At 42.4% G+C, this 19205-nt stretch overlaps 1 protein-coding gene and 1 long non-coding RNA gene across 7 annotated transcripts; one reads left to right on the top strand and one right to left on the bottom strand.

The window, feature by feature from the left end:
* The first annotated feature begins 2997 nt into the window (after nt 1-2997).
* Nucleotides 2998-3813, top strand: LOC120673069. The gene is made up of 2 exons (XR_005674497.1): nt 2998-3506; nt 3625-3813. It is a non-coding gene; the product is annotated as an uncharacterized LOC120673069 (long non-coding RNA).
* A 527-nt stretch (nt 3814-4340) lies between these two features.
* Nucleotides 4341-9797, bottom strand: LOC120673068. 6 transcript variants are annotated; one of them, XR_005674496.1, is made up of 6 exons: nt 7326-9797; nt 6183-6845; nt 5681-5950; nt 5525-5605; nt 5355-5432; nt 4341-4992 (listed from the first exon to the last, which is right to left on the bottom strand). XR_005674496.1 is itself a non-coding variant. In XM_039953748.1 (5 exons), exons 2-5 carry the CDS (start codon nt 6258-6260, stop codon nt 4933-4935), a joined length of 489 nt encoding a protein of 162 aa, XP_039809682.1. In that variant the 5' UTR covers nt 6261-6845; nt 7326-9788; the 3' UTR covers nt 4364-4932. The 6 variants fall into 6 exon arrangements, 3 of the variants coding, with proteins under 3 accessions (XP_039809682.1, XP_039809683.1, XP_039809684.1); XR_005674494.1 differs by lacking the exon at nt 5355-5432 and having other exon boundaries at nt 4364-4992; nt 6183-6316; nt 6402-6845; nt 7326-9793; XR_005674495.1 differs by lacking the exon at nt 5355-5432 and having other exon boundaries at nt 4364-4992; nt 6183-6316; nt 6713-6845; nt 7326-9791.
* Between the last annotated feature and the right edge of the window lie 9408 nt (nt 9798-19205).

Here is a 19205-nt window from a genome sequence, read left to right as displayed (position 1 = left end):
AGATCCAATTAAATTCTACACTTGGATTCAACTGGATATGGATATAGTTGGATATGGACATCCATATATTTTAGATCAAATATTGTTGGATTATGTTGGACAAAAGAAGTAGGATAATCCAATTTCAATTAGACTCATCTCTAGACATGCACGATAGCAAGCAACCAACGCAAGCGGTAACATTAGTGCTTTACTATGCTTGGCGCTTGGCAGTGGACTTGTGCAGCGGCCATGGGCACTAGTACTGGGTGCCGATGCAGCCTGCGTGCCCTCTGCTACATGAAACACCCACATTGTTAACGGGCATAGATTGCTATTGGTAACAGGCATTACATTCGTTACCTTTTTGGGTTACAAATGACTCATCATACACTACTGTAGATTCAGCCTTTTGTCCCGGTTCCAAACTGACTTTTGTCTGGGTTTTGAAACTGGGACAAGGCTTCCGGGACAAAAGGTGCCTGACGTTAAAATTTTTTTTACACACCACGGGATTCGATCCCAAGACCTCTTGCCTAGCGCATGGTTTCCTTGCCAACTCACCTAAATAGTACACCTGACTCAGTATAGAATAACTTCTTTTTGAACTATCACGTGGAGGGACCTTTTGTCCGGGTTGGTAACACCAACCGGGACAAAAGGGTCACCATTTAGTCCGGGTTGGTGTTACTACCCGGGATAAAAGGGTTGGGCCTTTTGTCCCGGGTGGAGCCACCAACCGAGACAAAGGGGGGGCTTTTGTCCGGGTTGGTGGCTCCACCCGGGACAAAAAAAAGCCCCTGTCCCCCACGTTGGCCCGGCTAGCCGTTGGACCCGGGACAAAAGCCACCTTTTGTCCCGGGCCCAAAGATAACCGGGATAAATGGCCTGAAACAAAGGCCTATTCTGTAGTAGTGAAAGGTAATGAGCATATGCCCGTTACCAATAACAGCCCCTGGTAAGGTGTCATGTTAATGCCCATTACCAATGACAATTATTGGTAACGGGCCGGGCATAGATGACGCATGTTACCAATATCAAGGCATAGGTAATGGGCACCTGTTACGCCCATTACCAACAACAGTTATAGGTAACAGGCATTGCATAGTGTCTGTTACCTATTTTGAATTAAAAACAAAAAATAATCAAAATACCTTATATTCTTTTATTTTATACATACATACATGAGTATGCAATTACATCCATACACTCATATCACTATATTCTACTATTCTACTACTAACAGATGTTTCATCAACTAAGATAGAAGGCAGTTTCTTCTCGGTGGCAATGATTGCATCATTGGCCCTTGTGAACATGACATATTTCAGAATTATCAAATTATCAAAGAGGAAAATAAAATGGAACTAAAAACAATGCATTATAGTCTGACACTAAGATATACTAGAACTTGATGAAATACCCTTATTCTAAGAACCAAGACAAATAGGTAGTAAAATGGGTGAACACAAACAACTTATATTTTGAATGCCTTAAAATTTATCATTCAAGAGCAACATCTAATCTTTTGCAACTCGTACACAGGAGGGTTAAGATACTAAGTTACTAACCCTGCATCAACTCTAGTCTCAAGTTTGGTTATCATGAAGGAACTAGTAACGTAGACGCACAAAAATGATTTTGCAAGAGATTAGAACTGGTAACACTAGTTTTGCAAGGATACTAATCCAGAATCAGCTAACCCACCATCACTGGATGCAAGGTGCAGCATCAGCTTGGGAAGACCAGCTATGCATTTAACTGCACAAGTCTGACAAAGGACCATACTCCTAGAGTGATACTTACAGGATATGGCTCCTAAAGCTTTCATGCGTGCATTTGTGCTTGGATATGGTTTGAAGTTTGTCAACAAGGGCTCCAATCCATTGCATTTCATGACAAGTTGCTGACTCTTGGGATTATTCTGCACAATTGTACTCACGACTTCTACCGCCTTTGCTCGTATGCTAGCATGTGAATTTTTCAAGCAACCAAGTAGAGGATCTAGCCCACCAATAGAGTGTAGATCTATTTGGATAATTGTATATGTGTTAGGACTTTGCACTCATTCAGAATAATAACCAGAGTATTTATTACAAGAAAGTCATTGATTTCAACTATGAATCTTACCATTTGCCGATGGATTCCACATGCTCTTGAAGCTCGTCCAACATATCTGAAAATATAGCAAGTAAATTGTTATTCAAGAACTCAACAACCTAGTAACATTGGAAACTCTGCTTAACAACAAGCCATATGACCATCAAATGCGATTTTTTTGGCAATGTCAACCTTCCTCAACTACAACAAATTACTCAAGAGTTTGATACGCTTGACCAAAGAAAACAATGTTTTGCTGGATGATGGCCATTACCTGTTGCAGATTTAGTTATCACTCTATCATATTTCCCAAAGACAAAAATGTGTCCGCTTCATATTTCCAAGTGCTCTGATTTCATGAATTTGATGTTGTACCTCCAGCGCAATGATCTGCAGCAAGTATTGCTGCGTTCATCAGCAAACATGCACACTGGATCATTTCATCGAATAGTTCGGAATCATAGATTTGGCAGGGAGGCAAAGGCATGTGTTGGAGGGGCTGAGCAAGGACGAAAGAGGGACATGAGCACCGCTAGAGGTGGAGAGAGGGATCGTGGAAGAAACCTGGAATGCACGAGTTCTCGTTGTCGATGCATCTGTGCACGGCCAGCATGCAGCTTGCTGTCAGAGTTTGTTGCCGGGCCGCTCGCTACCGCGTGCCGCACGAGGAGCATGCCGGTGGGCGGCAGCCACTCCAGCAGGATGCAGCCCGTGGAGGTCGCCCGTTCGCATGCTTCCTGGAGTGTGGTTTTTGCAGCGGTGCCAGCCCGGGCAGGTAACTTTTGGACCGTAGATGGTGCGAGAAAATGCGTGCAACTTGATGGGAGGAAATCTGAGTTGGTCCCACCACGTTGCTCGCTGGACCCACTTCTTGCCTGCACAAGCCTTCGTTGCGAGGCACAAATCAGCCTCCGGAGAAAACCAGGCAGGTATGTGAGGCAAACTGGTACCTTGGCCCACTTGACATCAGATTCTCTTCACCCCATTCCCCAACGCCTCCTCCCTTCCAGTTTGTCAACCAGCAGCTCCCTCCGTCGCCATAGATCCTCCCTTGTTTCTCTCCTCATACCTCACACCCTCACAAGATGGTACCTTACTAGCTGGCTAATGCTGTTGTGCAGCGTCTTCCTCCCTCTCAAGGGGCAAGAAGGTACCGATGTGTCATTTCATCGGTGACACCATGGCTGCTAGCACTGACCTCAAGGACGGCGTCCCCTTCACCAACTCCAGCAGCTGCAGATCCATGATGGTTGAACATGGAATCACCCAATCTGGGACATGATGGCCCTATATAAGGTTTGATTTGGGTCATGGTGGTGCCAAGCATGATGATGTGGGGGCATATCTGAGCCAGCGGTTTCAATAGTTGACGAGGAGAGAGACCTCACGGTGATTAATCTGGCAACAACTTGGTGTATTTCTTGCAGGTTCTGCATCTTCGATGTCTGTGTTCTCTTCCATTGCCTACATGTTCAGCAATATACATCAGAGAGTTTTTTTTTTCTTTTGTATTGGTTGTAATGTTTCTTGATTGTTCTGATGCAGAGAGGAAATCTAGGTTTGGTGCAAGTCTTGGGCACGATTCCCTTTTATCCAGGAAGATGCATCTTTTTTAACTAGGGGAAGATAGTTATATTTTAGATGGTTCTTGATCTGTGATCCATTTATCTTTTTCAAACACATGGATGATACCTCTCCTTTTGAGAGGAAAATATATTAATCTTAGTTTTTTCCCTTGTTCCCTTGGCCAAGTGGCTACCTAGTATCACTACTAGAAAACGGGCGGCCAAAAACTGCCAAGAAATATAGGAAAACCGCCAAGGTAATTATCCTTGGTAGCCAACCGCCAAGCAAAATCCGCCAAGGCTAAAGAGCCAAGGAAACTCGATTACCTTAGCGGCTGACTGCCAAGGATTATTTCCTTGGCTGTTTGACTGCCAAAGTATCGAATGTGCCAAGAAAATATTTGGACCGCCAAGTATGTAGATTTCCTTGGCGAATTTGTCCCGCCAACTTAATTTGTTTCCTTGGCAGCCAGTAATGGCCAAGGAAATATATATTCTTGGCAGTCAGTAACATCCAAGACAATACATATTCTTGGCAGCCAGTAACAGCCAAGGCAACAGATATTCTTGGCAGCCACGAGGAGCCAAGGAAACGAATTTCCTTGGCAGAATCTACCACCAAGTAATGATAATTTCATTGGCAGCAGTGTACTACCAAGTTAATTATAATTTCCTTGGCAATGTGTACTGCCAAGGTAATTCATTTCCAATACTGGTTATTGATTAAAATAATGATTGGACAGGCACCATACAACAACATCATACAGACCACATATCCAGCATCCATTTGTTCATTACAACAAGTCCATTTTGCATATGTAAGGCAAACATGTCATCCTCACATGCATCATGCCTAAATTTAATCTACCTAGATGGCAATACTGTCTATATGCCTACATGTCGTGTCCCAAAACCACAACCCAGATTAGCAAAAGCTCAGCTACACATCATATATATGTTAGCCTCTACCAAAATAGACCAAAAGAAGTCAGCATGCATCCAGGACATGCAGCCCGTCATTTGTCAGTTCCAAGATCACCATACTGGGTCATCAGTTTCCTTCAACGGCTTCCTCGCCATCAGCCTCACCTTCAATGGCTTCCTCATCATCAGTCTGGCCTTCAAGGTAGGGGTCACCATCACCATTTCCTCTAAAGAATACATCACTGCCTTCATCGTCGCTGTCGTCATCGCTGCCTTCATCGTCGCTATAGTCATCACTGCCTTCATAGTCATTGTCGTCGTCATCATCATCCCTTTCATCAGTGTTCTCACCCCTGTGCCTACATCAACTGAGTGGGAGCCTACCATCAACTAAGTGGGAGCCTCGACCTGGGGATCCATCAGTCTGCAAAATCAGTAAAGTTTTCTTAGAAAACAAAGAAAAGTGATGATATACAAGAAATCTGTATGAAGTGTATCTACATAGTTAATTCCTAGCAAAGGAAGCTAAGGGCAGCACCAAAAGGATCACAGTCCATATACCAGTGATACTATTTTTTTTAATCAACTCATAATGGTTGGACCAATCAAGGATAAAACAAATGTACTAAATCTGTGCATGTTAACACAAAAAACCTAGCAGTAGAAACACAATTTTACTTGATTTTGGAAGACAGAACTTGATGCTTAAGAAGATAAGCCAAAGAATTATTGGCCAAGCAAAACTGAGGGGAGTTAGCCAAATCAAACTGATCTTGGCTATCTTACCATGAACTTAAATCTAAGGCTGATATTTTCTAATCAACAAGATGCCACCTTTTCACTGCTGCAACTCATATTGGCATTCTGCCACCAAGCAGTATTAATTCTCTAGATGAAATGTACTCCAAATATATTTCTTGAATCATAGAAACAATTGACATGAAAAAATCTGTAACCTGTTGACGACGTGCATCGATATTTTGTAGACGTCGTAACAACTGTGCAGGTGGATCTTTTCCGAAATCTGCATACATTGTCTGCAATTCAAAAGCACCCAAATGAAGATGCATGCATAGGATATTATTTGCAGAAGCAATGAAACAAATTATTACCATGATGAGGTCAAGATTAACACTATTTTCCTCAAATAGTATCTCATTTGTCTGTTTGAGCTGCTCATTTTCTTTGAGCATACTCTCATAATCATCAGGATTGATTGGCTTAAAAGGCACTGATTTACCATGTACTAAAACAGCTTCCTTATACACAGCACCATCACCTATTGGAACACGTCCATGCTTCATGCCGCGCCCAATGGTGTAGAGTGCCTTTCCATCCAATTCCTGTGAATTATCATCTGGAACTAGTGCTCTGTACTCATCCTAAATAAGAGGAAAATATAGATATCTTAAAAATTGACTGGACCATTCATGCTATATACAAATTACTTAACCAGCTCCAATGAATATATCATCGCTACCAGAATGCAGAAATTCATGTTGCAGGAATAAATATATAGTGCAGGGAGAAATAAATCAGCTATAAAAGCATTCTAACAGTTTGTGTGAAGTGATTCTAACAGTTTTATAATAAGATAAATAATGCAAAGCTTACCAAGCGTCTTTGCGCTTTCTGGCTTGGGATTGGACCACTCCTTCCCGTGCTGTCCAAAGTTTTACAACCAGATTTCATTACAGAATGTGTTTAAACTTTAAAGTGCCACTCTTGTCAGGACCGAAAGTATGTTCCTGCAAGAACAGAAACAAATTATGTATAGGAAAACTTTGTATATGTCAATGACTTGAGTAGGCAAGACACAAGGATTCTTTATACCAGATATACTCTTGGTCAACACCTGTGCAAGGGAAGGACGCCACCATGGCTGTCTACGCAAGAGGCATATACTGCCAGCCACAATTTTTTATTGTTGGGGAGAAAAAATGAAAAACTATTGGAGATGTACATTATTTTCTCTCCCCATATCTATTTGGGGTGTTAGCAAATATCAAATTTTAGGAAAAAAATATAAGGAACTCTTGAAGATGCTCGTACAATTTTTTTTTACATATGAAGTACTAAACAAAGTCTATATACAAAACATTTTCAAAGATGGATGTTATTTTACTGAGGCGAATCTAACAAACCTAATTAATTGATGGTTGTCTACAGTAATGCTACAGTGACTATCACGTCCGGTCAGAAAATTGATGATGTTCAGCCTCGGCAGTTGATCACCCAGGCGGCGCGCGTGCCTCATCTCCGTCGTCTTGTATGAGCCTGCCCAGTATAGCAATTGCAATTCTATTATGAGATATGATAATTGCAAATGAAATAGCTGCAAAGCCAATCCTGTAGAAAAAACCCACCCCATTGGGAGAGACTTCTGAATCGATATCGATCCATTATAGATCAAAGGAAACAGGAGGATGATGCCCATGGGCACACACATGCTGCTCATAAATCATAATAACACTAAAAAAACTTGGTTACAGGGTACTGAACATCCGAACATCATCAATTTTCTGATGCATCAGAGAAGTAACAGAAGATATATCTAGGATCGCAAGGCCATTTTGCAGTGGATGGTCATATTATCTTTGCAGTGGTTACCAACTTAGCATCGCCTGATTAATTAAGCACATGAAGGTTTTTCATTTAACATGGTGATATGTCTTGTCTAATGAAGCATTCCACCAGTCCCTCATATAGTACGTAATGAAGTATGAAGGAAAGGGAAAAGAAAGGATTTTGCCTCACCTGCCCAGCAGCACGGTGGAGCATGCCACATACGGGTACGCCTCCGATCCACGGCCGGCGAAGAAGGATGCCTCCGTCCCAGGATAGCCTCCAAAACGCAACTCGTCAATCTCGCTGAGGCGATAGGCCCTGTATTCCTCGAACAGCACAATGCCGGCATTCACCGCGCAGAGTGAATATCCTGAGAGAAACTTGGTCTCCCATCCCAACTCCCAGGACCCGCCGCCATCCTCCCTGCGAAGCCACACCTGCAAAGTACGGGTCCGGACTCCGGAGACGTCGAGACATTGCGACGCAAGCGAGGCAGCAGGTGCCGTCCTCCATGTCCCCGACCACGTACGACGCCGCCACCTCTAGTAAGCCTGGCACCGGTGGGAGGGCAATGTGGCTTACCTGCAGTGACCCGCTAGGTGCCATCTCGAGACAGAGCAGCTTGTTGCTGTGCTTCCAGTAGATACGCCCGGCAGCGTGCATCGCCCGCAACGAATCGTCCGGACTCCAATTGATGATGCCGTGCGGCGTCCACGGCTGGGGCGCCACTCGCCCGTGCGGGAGTTGTACCCGTGGACGCGCACCCGCTCTTTCTCATCGCGCTCTAGGGAAACCACACGGAATGCCGCGTCGGCGGCGCCGCAAGCAGGGAGCAAGCAGTCGACCGAGGCCTCCCTATCATGCTCACCGAATTCAGATGTGTTTGGCAAGGGTACGCACGTGCAGCGCCGCGACACCGGGTTGAACACGGCGAGCTCGTCGTCGCTGGCGAAGAGGAGGAGGCCCTGACAAATGTCTTTGAACGTCCACAGGTCATCTTCAAAGAAGCTGGATAGCAGGAAGTCGCCGCCGCGGACCACAGCGGCCAAGTCCATGTCAGGGAGGTTTCGTGCGCGCTGGAAGACGGGCACCTCGAAGTAGCCGTCGTCGGCGCAGAAGAAGCAGCCGAGGAGCGGGAGCGAGGCGTGGCGCGCGCCGAAGCCGGCGAGGAAGTGGCGGGAGGTGGCCAGGCGGCGCCACCGTGGGCAGGTGAGGGCCGCACGGGCAAGCGAGGCCAGGGACGGGAGGTGGAAGAGGATCTCGGTGAGCACGTCGTCGCTCAGCGACGTGATTGTGGTGCTCGATATTTTGCTGGTGTTCTGCATGATGTCAAAGTCTCTGCGCAACGAAGTAAAAATAATGAAAATAACTGAAAGAGAAATGAAAGATATACATGTAACATGCTAGAGATTTAGATCCCCTGCAAAGATTTAGCATATGTGTTGTGTAGATTGGAAGTCACTTGTTAAGTTGTTATATACACTGTTACAAACATGCAAATTCTGTGCTGGGTGAAGCATGAAACAAACGTGAAAAGTGTGGGGAAAATGCCCAATTATACATTTAAATACAATTCAGTGTACTGTTCGCAGATCAACCATTGCATACAGAAAATATGTCAATATCCTTGGTTCAACCCTACAACTAACATAAAAATGGACTCTTTTACCATAGCCATGTTACTCATGGGCGTACATCTTTTTGGATCTACTTGAGCAATGAGGTCCTTCTGTTACAGGGTTCATAAAGGATGATGCTGACGAAATTCCTCTGCTTAGTTTGGATTAAGAAACCAAAGCACTGAAGGCCAGGTTCAGATGTACCAAATGAACCAAGTAAAAAGGAAAAGTAGGGACTACAGAGCGATCCTATGTGCATCTGAACTCACAAAAAATTTAATGCTATGCAACACACAGAAGAAATAATTTGTTCGAATGACATAAGTGCACAACAAAGTGCCAAAATGAGTACAAAAATCAAATTTGTGCTTCTGAGTTTATGGAGGGCAGAGCCCTAGCATTAGGTCAGGTTTTTAAAGTAGACTGCATCAACGATAATCCAAAGCAAGCATAATGCAGTCTGCTACAAGACCAGTTTTTTTTTCCTTCAATAATTAATAATGACAAGGATTAGAGCTTTAATAAAAAATAGACCACACAAAGATTGCAGATCAACCATGACATACCCAAAGATTGAATCTTCTATATACTGTACCCACATTTTCCCTTTCAATGATAAATCTGTTCATTCAGATCTATCGACACTAGGGTTTTCCCTTTCCGTACATGTTACAGTCACACCAAAATGCAATACAAACCAAATCTAAATAGTTCGGTTCAAGATCACATCACATCGACAAACACACGACACAATTTATCCGTTTCGATGGTTCAAAAATCGAAGCACTACGAACGGGGTAGGGATGCGCAGATGAACCAGGAAGAAAGAATAAAAACATCGGGAAGAGGGAGTGAGACTGCAAGCCTTGCCTAGGAAGCAGGCGGCGATCGGTGACGTCAGTGCCGGCGCCTTCACCGGCGGCGGCGAGCTCGCTTCCCCTTTCTCATCTTCCCACTCTGCAGCTTCCCAGTTGCGCTCGGCGCTCGCCTCTGCGGCTCTGCCCTACTACGCTTTTTTATGCGCCAAAATTAGGCCTTGTGGGACAGGGCCTCAGAGATATCACGTATTGGAAGTTTGGGCCAAAATGATGAAGCTTACAACTGGCCTAACAATATCTTCCAATTTCAGAATTTTGCCCCCATTTATTTTGAGCGATTATACAACAATTTCAATCCAAAATAAAAAAAATTGTGACTTGCACTTGAGTGTTGAAATTGGACTTCAGTTATTGTTTTACTAGAAAAATTTTTTGGTCACGTCAATTCCAGTTCCACATTCTTCTGTTTGTTAACCATTACAACTATATTTTGATTCCTTTTATTTCCTCACAGTATAGTTCGTTTCTTGTAGACATTAGTCTTTCACACACATTTCCTTCCAAATCGGAATTCCAGAGTTCCAAAAGAAAAAAACATAATCTAAAGGAGCACGCGGTCAGGCTGTTCGCACCACGCCGTGAGGCTGTTCGCACCGGGAACCTAAAAGTAGTCGCATTTAAGAGGTGCTTGGTTGACACAAGTAAAATTTTCACCCCCGCCATATCGAATGTTTGGATACTAATTAAAAATATTAAATAAAGACTATTTCGAAAATCTTTTCACAGACGGATGTTATTTTGCGAGACAAATCTAATGAGCCTATGTGATGCTACAGTAACCATCCGTTAATCATGTGGTCAAAAGCCTATTTAGATTCGTCTCGCGATTTACCACAGGGTCCTGCAGTTAATTTTGTCATTAGCCTATGTTTAATACTCCTAAATATTGATCAAACATACTACTATGTGTACCATTGTTTAGCCAGTGAACAACTTCCACTTAAGGGTTTCTCAAAAAAAAAACTTCCACTTAAGGGTATCATGTGTCATTCCAGCGAAGGTGTAGCAAGATCACACTTGCTCAAACTCTCACAGATGATGGTATCGGTTTTCTCCATCTAACATGCAGAAGAAAACCTCCTGAACCAAAGCAATAAGGTCGGGACTGAATTCATAGCCGGATGCAAGAATTGAGTGTTCAAATGGTGGTGGCTCAAGGAACTCGCCCGATGATGACTAGGTAAGAAGAAAGATACAGCGACCGTTCCCTGGCAACGGCGCCAGAAAGCTTGTTGGGTATTTTATCGATAGCAAATGAATCTACAAGCGCACAGATACCGTTGTAGCTTTCACCTCAGAGTATTCCGGGGGTTATCGAATCGAGGGGAACGTGTGTGCACTAATTTCTGCTCTAGTCGATCCAAGGACACCCCAAGATACGTGGCAAGGGTAGAGAGGATTCCTAAGATAGTACTATAGATGAGTTAAAGGTCAATCTCTCAAGCACAATACTCGCTATGGGGACTGGCTTACACCTGGTTTGCCAGGCAACTCCGGCCAACACCTCTATGCTATATCCAAACGTGGAGGATTACAAAGGACCAATAGGGCTATCACCACCTACGGTCTACCTTTAACAAACCGTGGGATATAAGGAAATCGAAGGATAACCTTTAGCCTCGATATCATGTCTACGCTATTAGTTACTACTGCAGCCTAACTACGTATGATGTCCCGCAACAAGCTGTAGCACTCCGTATAAATACGGAGCGACGAACCCACGAGTAAGAGAACTAATGTCACTCGAGTACAAATACTACTAGAATATACTATACCAATTTAAATACTACAGATAGGAACCATGAATGCTTACTGACACCCAAAGAATGTAGCAGCAGCCATAGAGGTACAAGCTGGGAGAAGAATGCCGACACCCCGGCACATCTCCTGAACTACTCCCTTACTCTCGTAGAGATACGAATTAGAGAAGAGAGCCGACAGAACGGTGCCCCTCCTAACTACCTCTACCTCTCCTTATTATAAAGACAAGCTAGGAAAGGCTTTGCCTTTGGAATGGAGCTCTCTTGGCTGGTGTTGTGTGTCTCAAATATGAGCCCCACCTAGTATTTATAGAGGGTGACAAGGAGGTACCTTTGGGAGAGTGGACTTCTTCCAAGCCTTCAACTCTTCTCCTATGCAACCTATCACAGCTTAAGGTGGTAACTCCACGTGGTAGCAGTCACAACCGCCTTTGGGATGTCACGAGGAGCTGACACATGGAAGATGGGCTCGAGAGGCCACCAGAGATGCTTGGGTGAGTTGGGTCCTCGACCGACCATTGGCTGGCTCCCCTTGTGCCGCCTTTTGTCCGGGACGCTGCTAGGTGGGCCCCCAAGTGGGTATAGGGTGATTGGGGGTATGTTTAGACAGTTTAACCCCTGATGTGGGCCCTCCAATATGTGTGCATGTGTCTGATTGGTCGGAAAGGGGTTGTCTTGGATTGAGGGTTGTGTGTCCTTGCTCTTGAGGTGTGTTTCTCCCTTATTACACCTGCATACAAATATTTACCAACACTTGTGGAAATAGTTAGTAATAAACCCCTACCACTAGGTTGAAGTTCATCTTTTATGCAGGATTTGATGGCCTAAAATTGGTACTTAAGTGCTGTCAACTCCTGTAAGCACCCGGATAACTAGTGCAACCTGATGACACGAATAAGAAGTCTACCACCATTTCAATACGGCAACCCAAACCAAGGATTCGTCGACTCAAGTCTCAAAAGAACTAGCCTACGCAGTTGCTTCTTTCATCACCAAGAAAAAAATCACAAAAGCAAAGGGGTAGAGAAAGACTGGGTGAATTTGTTAGCACACAACTGAACAAAATAGGTAATAGTTTGGTTAGAAGGTTTATTTATAGCTGCTCTTCCATCAAGTTTTCCTTCAATTCTTGAAAAGCACTCTCTTGTGGCTCACGCCAATTGAAGCCAACACCTTTCTTTGTCCACTCATGTAACACCCCAGAAGAAAATAGAGTAATCCTCTAGAGAATTACCACATGATAACACAAACATAAAGCAAAGTACGCAGGGCCAGCTCAAGGGGGAGGGCAGCCAGGGCGACGACCCGGGCCCACAAAGGAGAGGGGCCCAACATCTAGTATATCATAGGTAGTAGTATTTTGTCCAACTCAGATTATACGAGCAGACAGCCAGACACGTAGATCTTTCGGCAAATATTAGGAGTCACACGTGTAACTAGCAGTCAAACTATCACACATGAGTCATGACGAAGCAATTTTTATGCTGGAACAATTGCTCCAGCAATAAGAAAAATTATTCCCTGTTAAAAAAATGTTCCAAAATTTTTTATATTTACCACAAACTGATATATTAGGCAAACCTAACTTCTTACTTTGGGTCCATCTAAGAGCTCATCATGACTAACATCCACTCGGGGTCCAAGTAGCGTCCGGTCTTCCGAACTTCCGCACTTCCACACCGCGATCGCGACTCAGGATTCGGCATTTCATTTTCATCTACTTTCGCACGGACCCGACACCGGGTGTTCTCCTTCTCCAAACGACCAGACACCGATACCGGAAACCGGTGTCCGACGCACTTACGCACACGCAGGCCGGCCGGTGTGAGCATCTGCTGCCTTGGCGCTAGCATTAGTGCTCTAGCAGGTTGCAGGTAATTCTAGTTTTATGTTTCTGTCATTTTAGTTTGTTATATTAACATTATTCTTCATGAATTACATATATTACTAGAATTTCTATTTTTCTTTTAATTACCATCACAAATGAAAAATAGTTGGGTTTAAAGGGCCCATAGTATCTGACTCGCCCTGGAGCCCTTGACAACTATGAGCTGGCCCTAAGAGTATGCAGAAGCAACATAAATCATTTAGATAGATTAACAAATTTTCACTGGAGTGAAATAAACATTTCACAAACTGAACCACATGAGAGAATTTGAAACAACAGCAAAGTCTTCACATCCAAATATTTTATTATACAACATTTGTTCAACAGATATTGATAAGTGTCTGCACATGTGCTGCTACTCCCATCCCAAGCATGCAACGTCCAAGCTCAAGGACCTATAAGGGGAAATTCAACGTGTGAGTTTTGTGGAAAAACCTCAGCAAGCAAACTGCTTTAGCCAAGCTATTTCAATCACAGTTTGATAAAACATCTTATTAATAATAAGATAAATAAGAAGTATCGTACAGAGACAATGAATAACTTCAGGTAGACAAACATATGAAAACTTCATATCAATACTTCAATGCACATGCAAATGGTGCAATGCATATGCGAATGATGCAATGCATATGCGAATGATGCAATGCATGCATGACTTCACTTCTACCCACACATCCCAAAGAGGAGTGACTGCAACCACATTGTTTATCAACGTGTGTTGTTGTACCGGTACTTACCGCACCAATTCAGCTATGTTTTCTTCAAATGCATATCATGGGGAAGAATGCAAATGCACATATTGCAATGTATGCACTTCATGTACTTCATAATTCAACAATAGTCCACAAGATATAACATCATACACTTCAAAGTTGAGCAAAGTAAAGCAAATAACTTCCAATTTCAGATTATGTGTCTAGTGTGAGATTCTTAAAATTTAATTGAGGCAATTCAAACAACAAAGCTAAAGCATGTGGACCACAGTGCCATGTTTACTTGCCTTCACCGAAGATCAAGAACGTGAGCTAAACACAGTCCAAAGGTGCACCACTTGTTCACAAACATGGCTCAGCACCAAAACAAACACACTTTCCTATGCCCAAACCCAACGTCCTCATGTCAACATATACTAATCTACTAAAAACAACAGCACTGTGGCTTCTTTTTTTTTGGAATCTTTAGTTCTGATGGATACAAATTCTGATCTTTTGCCAAAGATAATTTCATAGCCTACAACTTTCTAGTTATCCAAAAGTAGAGGAAAATTCATCAACATTGGGTAGATTCGAGGTGAACCTTAATCTGACAATCTGACAGATTCTGTAGAATAGTCCTACTAAAATCGTCATAACTGAAGCTCCAAAATTTGGATGAATATGAACTTTACCAATCCGGAAATCTTGTGAAATTCTATACAACTCATGTAACTACCAAAAGGCCCAAATATGCCACTAAGGTTTCATAAACTTCATGTTAACAGACACTGCCTCAAATTACGAGACAGGAAAACAGTCAGGTTCCAACCATAGTTTCTCCCTCATATTAAATCTAATTGCGATCTTCTCTACAGCCATGGAAAGGTCTCTAATTCTTCTCCAACTCATTTAAAGTTTTAATATTTTTTAGATCAATAAAAGCACAAAAAACTGATAGGAACAGAAACTGCGCAAATTGACAGCATGCTGAGAACAACGATGAGAGTAAACCCTTAATCATGGACCTTAACGGCGACGAACATGCTACACGCAGGTGCTAAAAAAAATTCTAAAACTAGAGGGAAAATATGTTCTATAGTAGGGTCAGGCCTCATACCTAGGGTTTTCCCTTGAGAGCAACAAAGGCGACGATGATAATGACGAGACCCATGGCAATTCCGCTCTGTTTTCTCTTCTTCCTTGCATCTACCCTCGCTACACCACACCACACAAGGCAGCACCACCATGAACAGTGAGGAAAAACCATGGAGATGGGAAAAACGGAAAGAGGAAAGGAATCCCAACCAGTTTTTGGAGAGGAACGACGACGACGGACGGCGGCGTGCCCTAATCTCCCTTCTTTTCTCTTTTCTTCTTCTCCCTCTCCACTCTCTGTTCTTTGAATCACAGCAACAGGAGGTGGCGGTGCAGGTAGGAGGTGGCAATTAGGGTTAGGAAGGGGGTCAGGTACTGTAGCGCACTGTAGCACGTGGGTGCTATAGCGTGGGCCATCCGCCTAGCAGGTTAAAAAACTATATTTTTTATCCAAACTCCAAACACGACATTTAAATAGTCAAAAGGAATGCACTCGACGAGCTCTATGCAACCACAATGTTCATTCTTCCATTCAACCAATGGATCAAAATCATTATTTTTTGCTATCATCTTTATGTATTACTGTATAGAAAGTGTATTTGTGCCCTTTATTCACATGGGGTGTTACAGCTCATTCAATGGAGCAGCTATGGTGCTAAAATATTTCATAATTCTTCTATAAAACTAGCAAGTCCATGAAAACATCTCACCTGGTTTACATTCTCAAGTGTTGTCCAATCCTTTATTGCTCTAATCTTGGTGTCATCCACTTGAATTCCATGTTTAGAGACAACTGAACCAAGAAACCCTACTTTATCTATGCAAAAGGTGCACTTCTCAAGGTTAGCAAATAATTTCTTTTTCTAATCGCATCTAAAACTTGTTTATATATTCAACATGTTCCTCCAATATCCTGTTGTAATTAAGGATACCATCAAAGTAAACTATAAATTTTTGAATGAAAGCTTTTAAGACCTGGTTCATCAATCTCACGAAACTACTTGGAGCATTAGTCAAACAAAAAGGTATAACTAACCAGTTGTACAACCCAAACTTTATTCTGAAAGAATTTTTCCATTCATCACCAGTCTTCATTCTAATTTGGTGGTAACCACTTCGCAAATCAATCTTAGAAAATATTATAGAACTTGTAATATATATAAATTCTTAGATTAACACATAATATCTATCTAAGTTCCATTTTAGACTTAACATGATTATGAACCATTAATCCATAATTATTCTTCGATTTCAGTTGTAATTTATAAATTCTATTGTAGCCATCACATGGTTATGAGTTGTTAATCCATAATTATCTAACGACTATCATGTGGATCTATTTTTCGGGTCATGAAATCAAGTGGGTGAAATGTTGTTCAAATTTAATCTTGATTATGGGTATATCATTTTGTTAAGAGGGGTGCAATATTAGGTGATGATAATACCTTAAGTGCTCCTAAGTTGAATCATGCGAGATAGCCATGAGAGAAATCCCTCCTTTAGAGATAGTGTACTGATTTGGACATAATCTAGATTGGTTTTAGGGTTCTAAGTATCTGATGTCTTGTCCTTTCAGAAAACCAACTCTACTATGTGGGAAATTGATTTAACAAGATTTGGACTAGCAACCTATGGCTGTTTTCTTGGTGCTAGGTATTTATACCTCTTGGCCTTCTCTTTTGAGGTTGGCTAGTTGTTGTTGCTCCCTGAGCATGCTAAATAAGAGCTCTACTAAGTTCTCCTTGATTTTGTTGATGTCTTTGAGTTGGTTTGAGAGAGTGGTTGTGTGGGAGGAAAAGCGAGCATTGCATAGCTTGGGAACTTATGGTTGATGTCAAACTTGTGGTGAGTAGCAGCTAGTTTGTGAAGGCTGTAGTCTTGCCTTTGCAAGGGAAAAATCATCTAGCAGATGCAAGGAAAGCGGTTGAAAGGGTTTGGTCTGACTTCGAAATTGTCCAGAGTTTTTTATGTTGTTTTCATTGCAAAATGATGGATCTCCTTCCGTAACTTTCCAGTTACAATGAACTAGCTCAAAGGAAAGAGTTGAAAGGGACTCATAACAGATCTTCAAATGGAGATGTAGGGTTCATGGTTGTGAATTTGAACTTTGATCAAACAAATCACTGTGCCTCCTATTCGGTTTGCCTCACTTCATATTCTCTAGCTTTTGTTTGTGCTTCCACTTTGATCTATTTGAGTGTACTTTAATTGTGTGCAGGACCTATATGAACTTGCCTAAAAACAACTTCAATGGTACATTTCCAAGTTTTGTTCACGCTGGAACTACTAGTGGGGATTTATATATTGTTGGTACTACTCTCTACACAGTTTTAGAATCTGGTATGCTTGGTATTTGTATTTCTTATGCCCCAAAGATTAATTCCACAATTGCACATAATCTCTGTTAGTATTACAAAGTATCATATTAATATTTTCCATGGGGAAACACTTGCCGCGTAGATGGTCGGAATGAATCTATGAATATATGAAAACTTAGTGGAGAACAATCCAATAGAGACAAGGATAAATGATAGGAGTGATAGGTTATAAGACACAAGGATCGTAAGTTAAAAAGATAATTGGACTAAGATTCCTTTGAATTTCTTATGCCTTCAGTCACCTCTAGATCAAAGTTAAAGCAGAGAAAAGGATAAAGTCAGTGAGATTCTATCTAAGCTAGTCTTTGCTTACATCAGGGGAAATAGATGCACCGATCACATATAAGGATGAGAATGGGCCGACTTGTGCCTACACTAATGATTGCCTATAGGTCCAGTCACTTTCACATGGCAGAATATGTTGGCTGGATAGGTGTATCACCACCCGCCAACTACTATAAGCAGTCTATGGGGTTGGGTCTAATTCTAACTAGGATACAACTGTAAGCAACACACTTATAGAAGTATCCTAGTACTTACCCTTGGATCATAGGAGCAACCACCTTCTGATTAATGCAAAGCGAGAAAATAGTAAACAAAGGTCTAAGATAAAAGAACTCTAGCTTATGCTCTAGTTAATATAGTCTAAACTAGAAATCTAACACTAGTGCAAAGTAATGTTGAAATGTAAAGGACTCATGATAGATAGAAGATATTCTTTATTGATAACTCAAAAGTCTTATAAAGAGGAAAGTAAAGGATACAAGAGCTTATATCAAAACTCATAAACATGACTCTAGAATCTTAGACTAAGCTCAACTCAACTATAACTCATGAATTAACTATCCTAACTAAGTGAAGTAGAGAGATCCTTGATGTTGTGTCATGTTCTAGCATGAAGTGTCCAGGAGGCAGGGTGTACTTGTAGAGGTAAGCCAACATTGGTTGGCTATGGGCTAGGTTTGGCTGAACCTCGATGGTCAACAGACTCTGGGATCCACCGCCTCAGCTCCTCCAACACCACAAATCATCTCCTAGACATTGGTTGCATAACTTTTGAAGATGGTCCGAAGCCGTGGAATTATATTTCTCTAGTGGCCCCATGGATCCAAGGGCAGTACACTTTGGTACACCGCATCCCTATGATCAAATTAACCTTGGTCCAACACTCGGTATTGATTCTTTACTTCTTGAACGTGGAAGAAGCTGGCCTAGGTCGGTAAAACCTATAGGGTCTGTCGAACCTGGCTCTTGCCCGATTTTAGCCAAATTTTGGTAAACCTGTTACATGTATCAAATATCCACTGAAGCTCGTGGTACTTTGCTATTTAATGAAATTGTGACTAGATCTTAGCTTATACTCCTTTGTTCCTAAAAATTTGGTGGTCGGAATTGGGGTATCATGACCATCAAGAATCGGTTTTGATCTAATGATGGGCGTAAGTTTATTCAATTGTAGAAATTTTCTATTCTCCCCCCTCTAGGTGACCACTCAGTCCTTTCAGCAATAAAATACACGACAAAGTTGTGGTTTGGAGACCACATCGATCTCCAAAATGACAGTAACACTACTACAAAACAGGCCTTTGTTCCAGGCCATTTGTCCGGGCAGCCTTTGGGCCCGGGACAATAGGTGGCTTTTGTCCCGGGTCCAATGCTAGCCGAGCCAGCGGGGGGACAGAGGCCTTTTGTCCCGGTTGGAGACACCAACCGGGACAAAAGGCCCCCCTTTTGTCCCGGTTGGTGTCTCCAACCG

Source organism: Panicum virgatum, chromosome 5N, assembly GCF_016808335.1.
Source record: "Panicum virgatum strain AP13 chromosome 5N, P.virgatum_v5, whole genome shotgun sequence".
Classification (NCBI taxonomy): domain Eukaryota; kingdom Viridiplantae; phylum Streptophyta; class Magnoliopsida; order Poales; family Poaceae; genus Panicum; species Panicum virgatum.
This window is presented reverse-complemented; position numbering and strand designations above follow the sequence as displayed.

Excerpts from the sequence above, each read along its gene's own strand:
- LOC120673068 (XM_039953748.1), bottom strand. The coding sequence starts at position 6,260 with ATGAAATCTGGTTGTAAAACTTTGGACAGCACGGGAAGGAGTGGTCCA. Across the intron at positions 5,606-5,680 it reads TTAATCTTGACCTCATCATG|ACAATGTATGCAGATTTCGG; the intron begins GTAATAATTTGT and ends TTTGAATTGCAG. Across the intron at positions 4,993-5,524 it reads TCGATGCACGTCGTCAACAG|ACTGATGGATCCCCAGGTCG; the intron begins GTTACAGATTTT and ends CTGATTTTGCAG.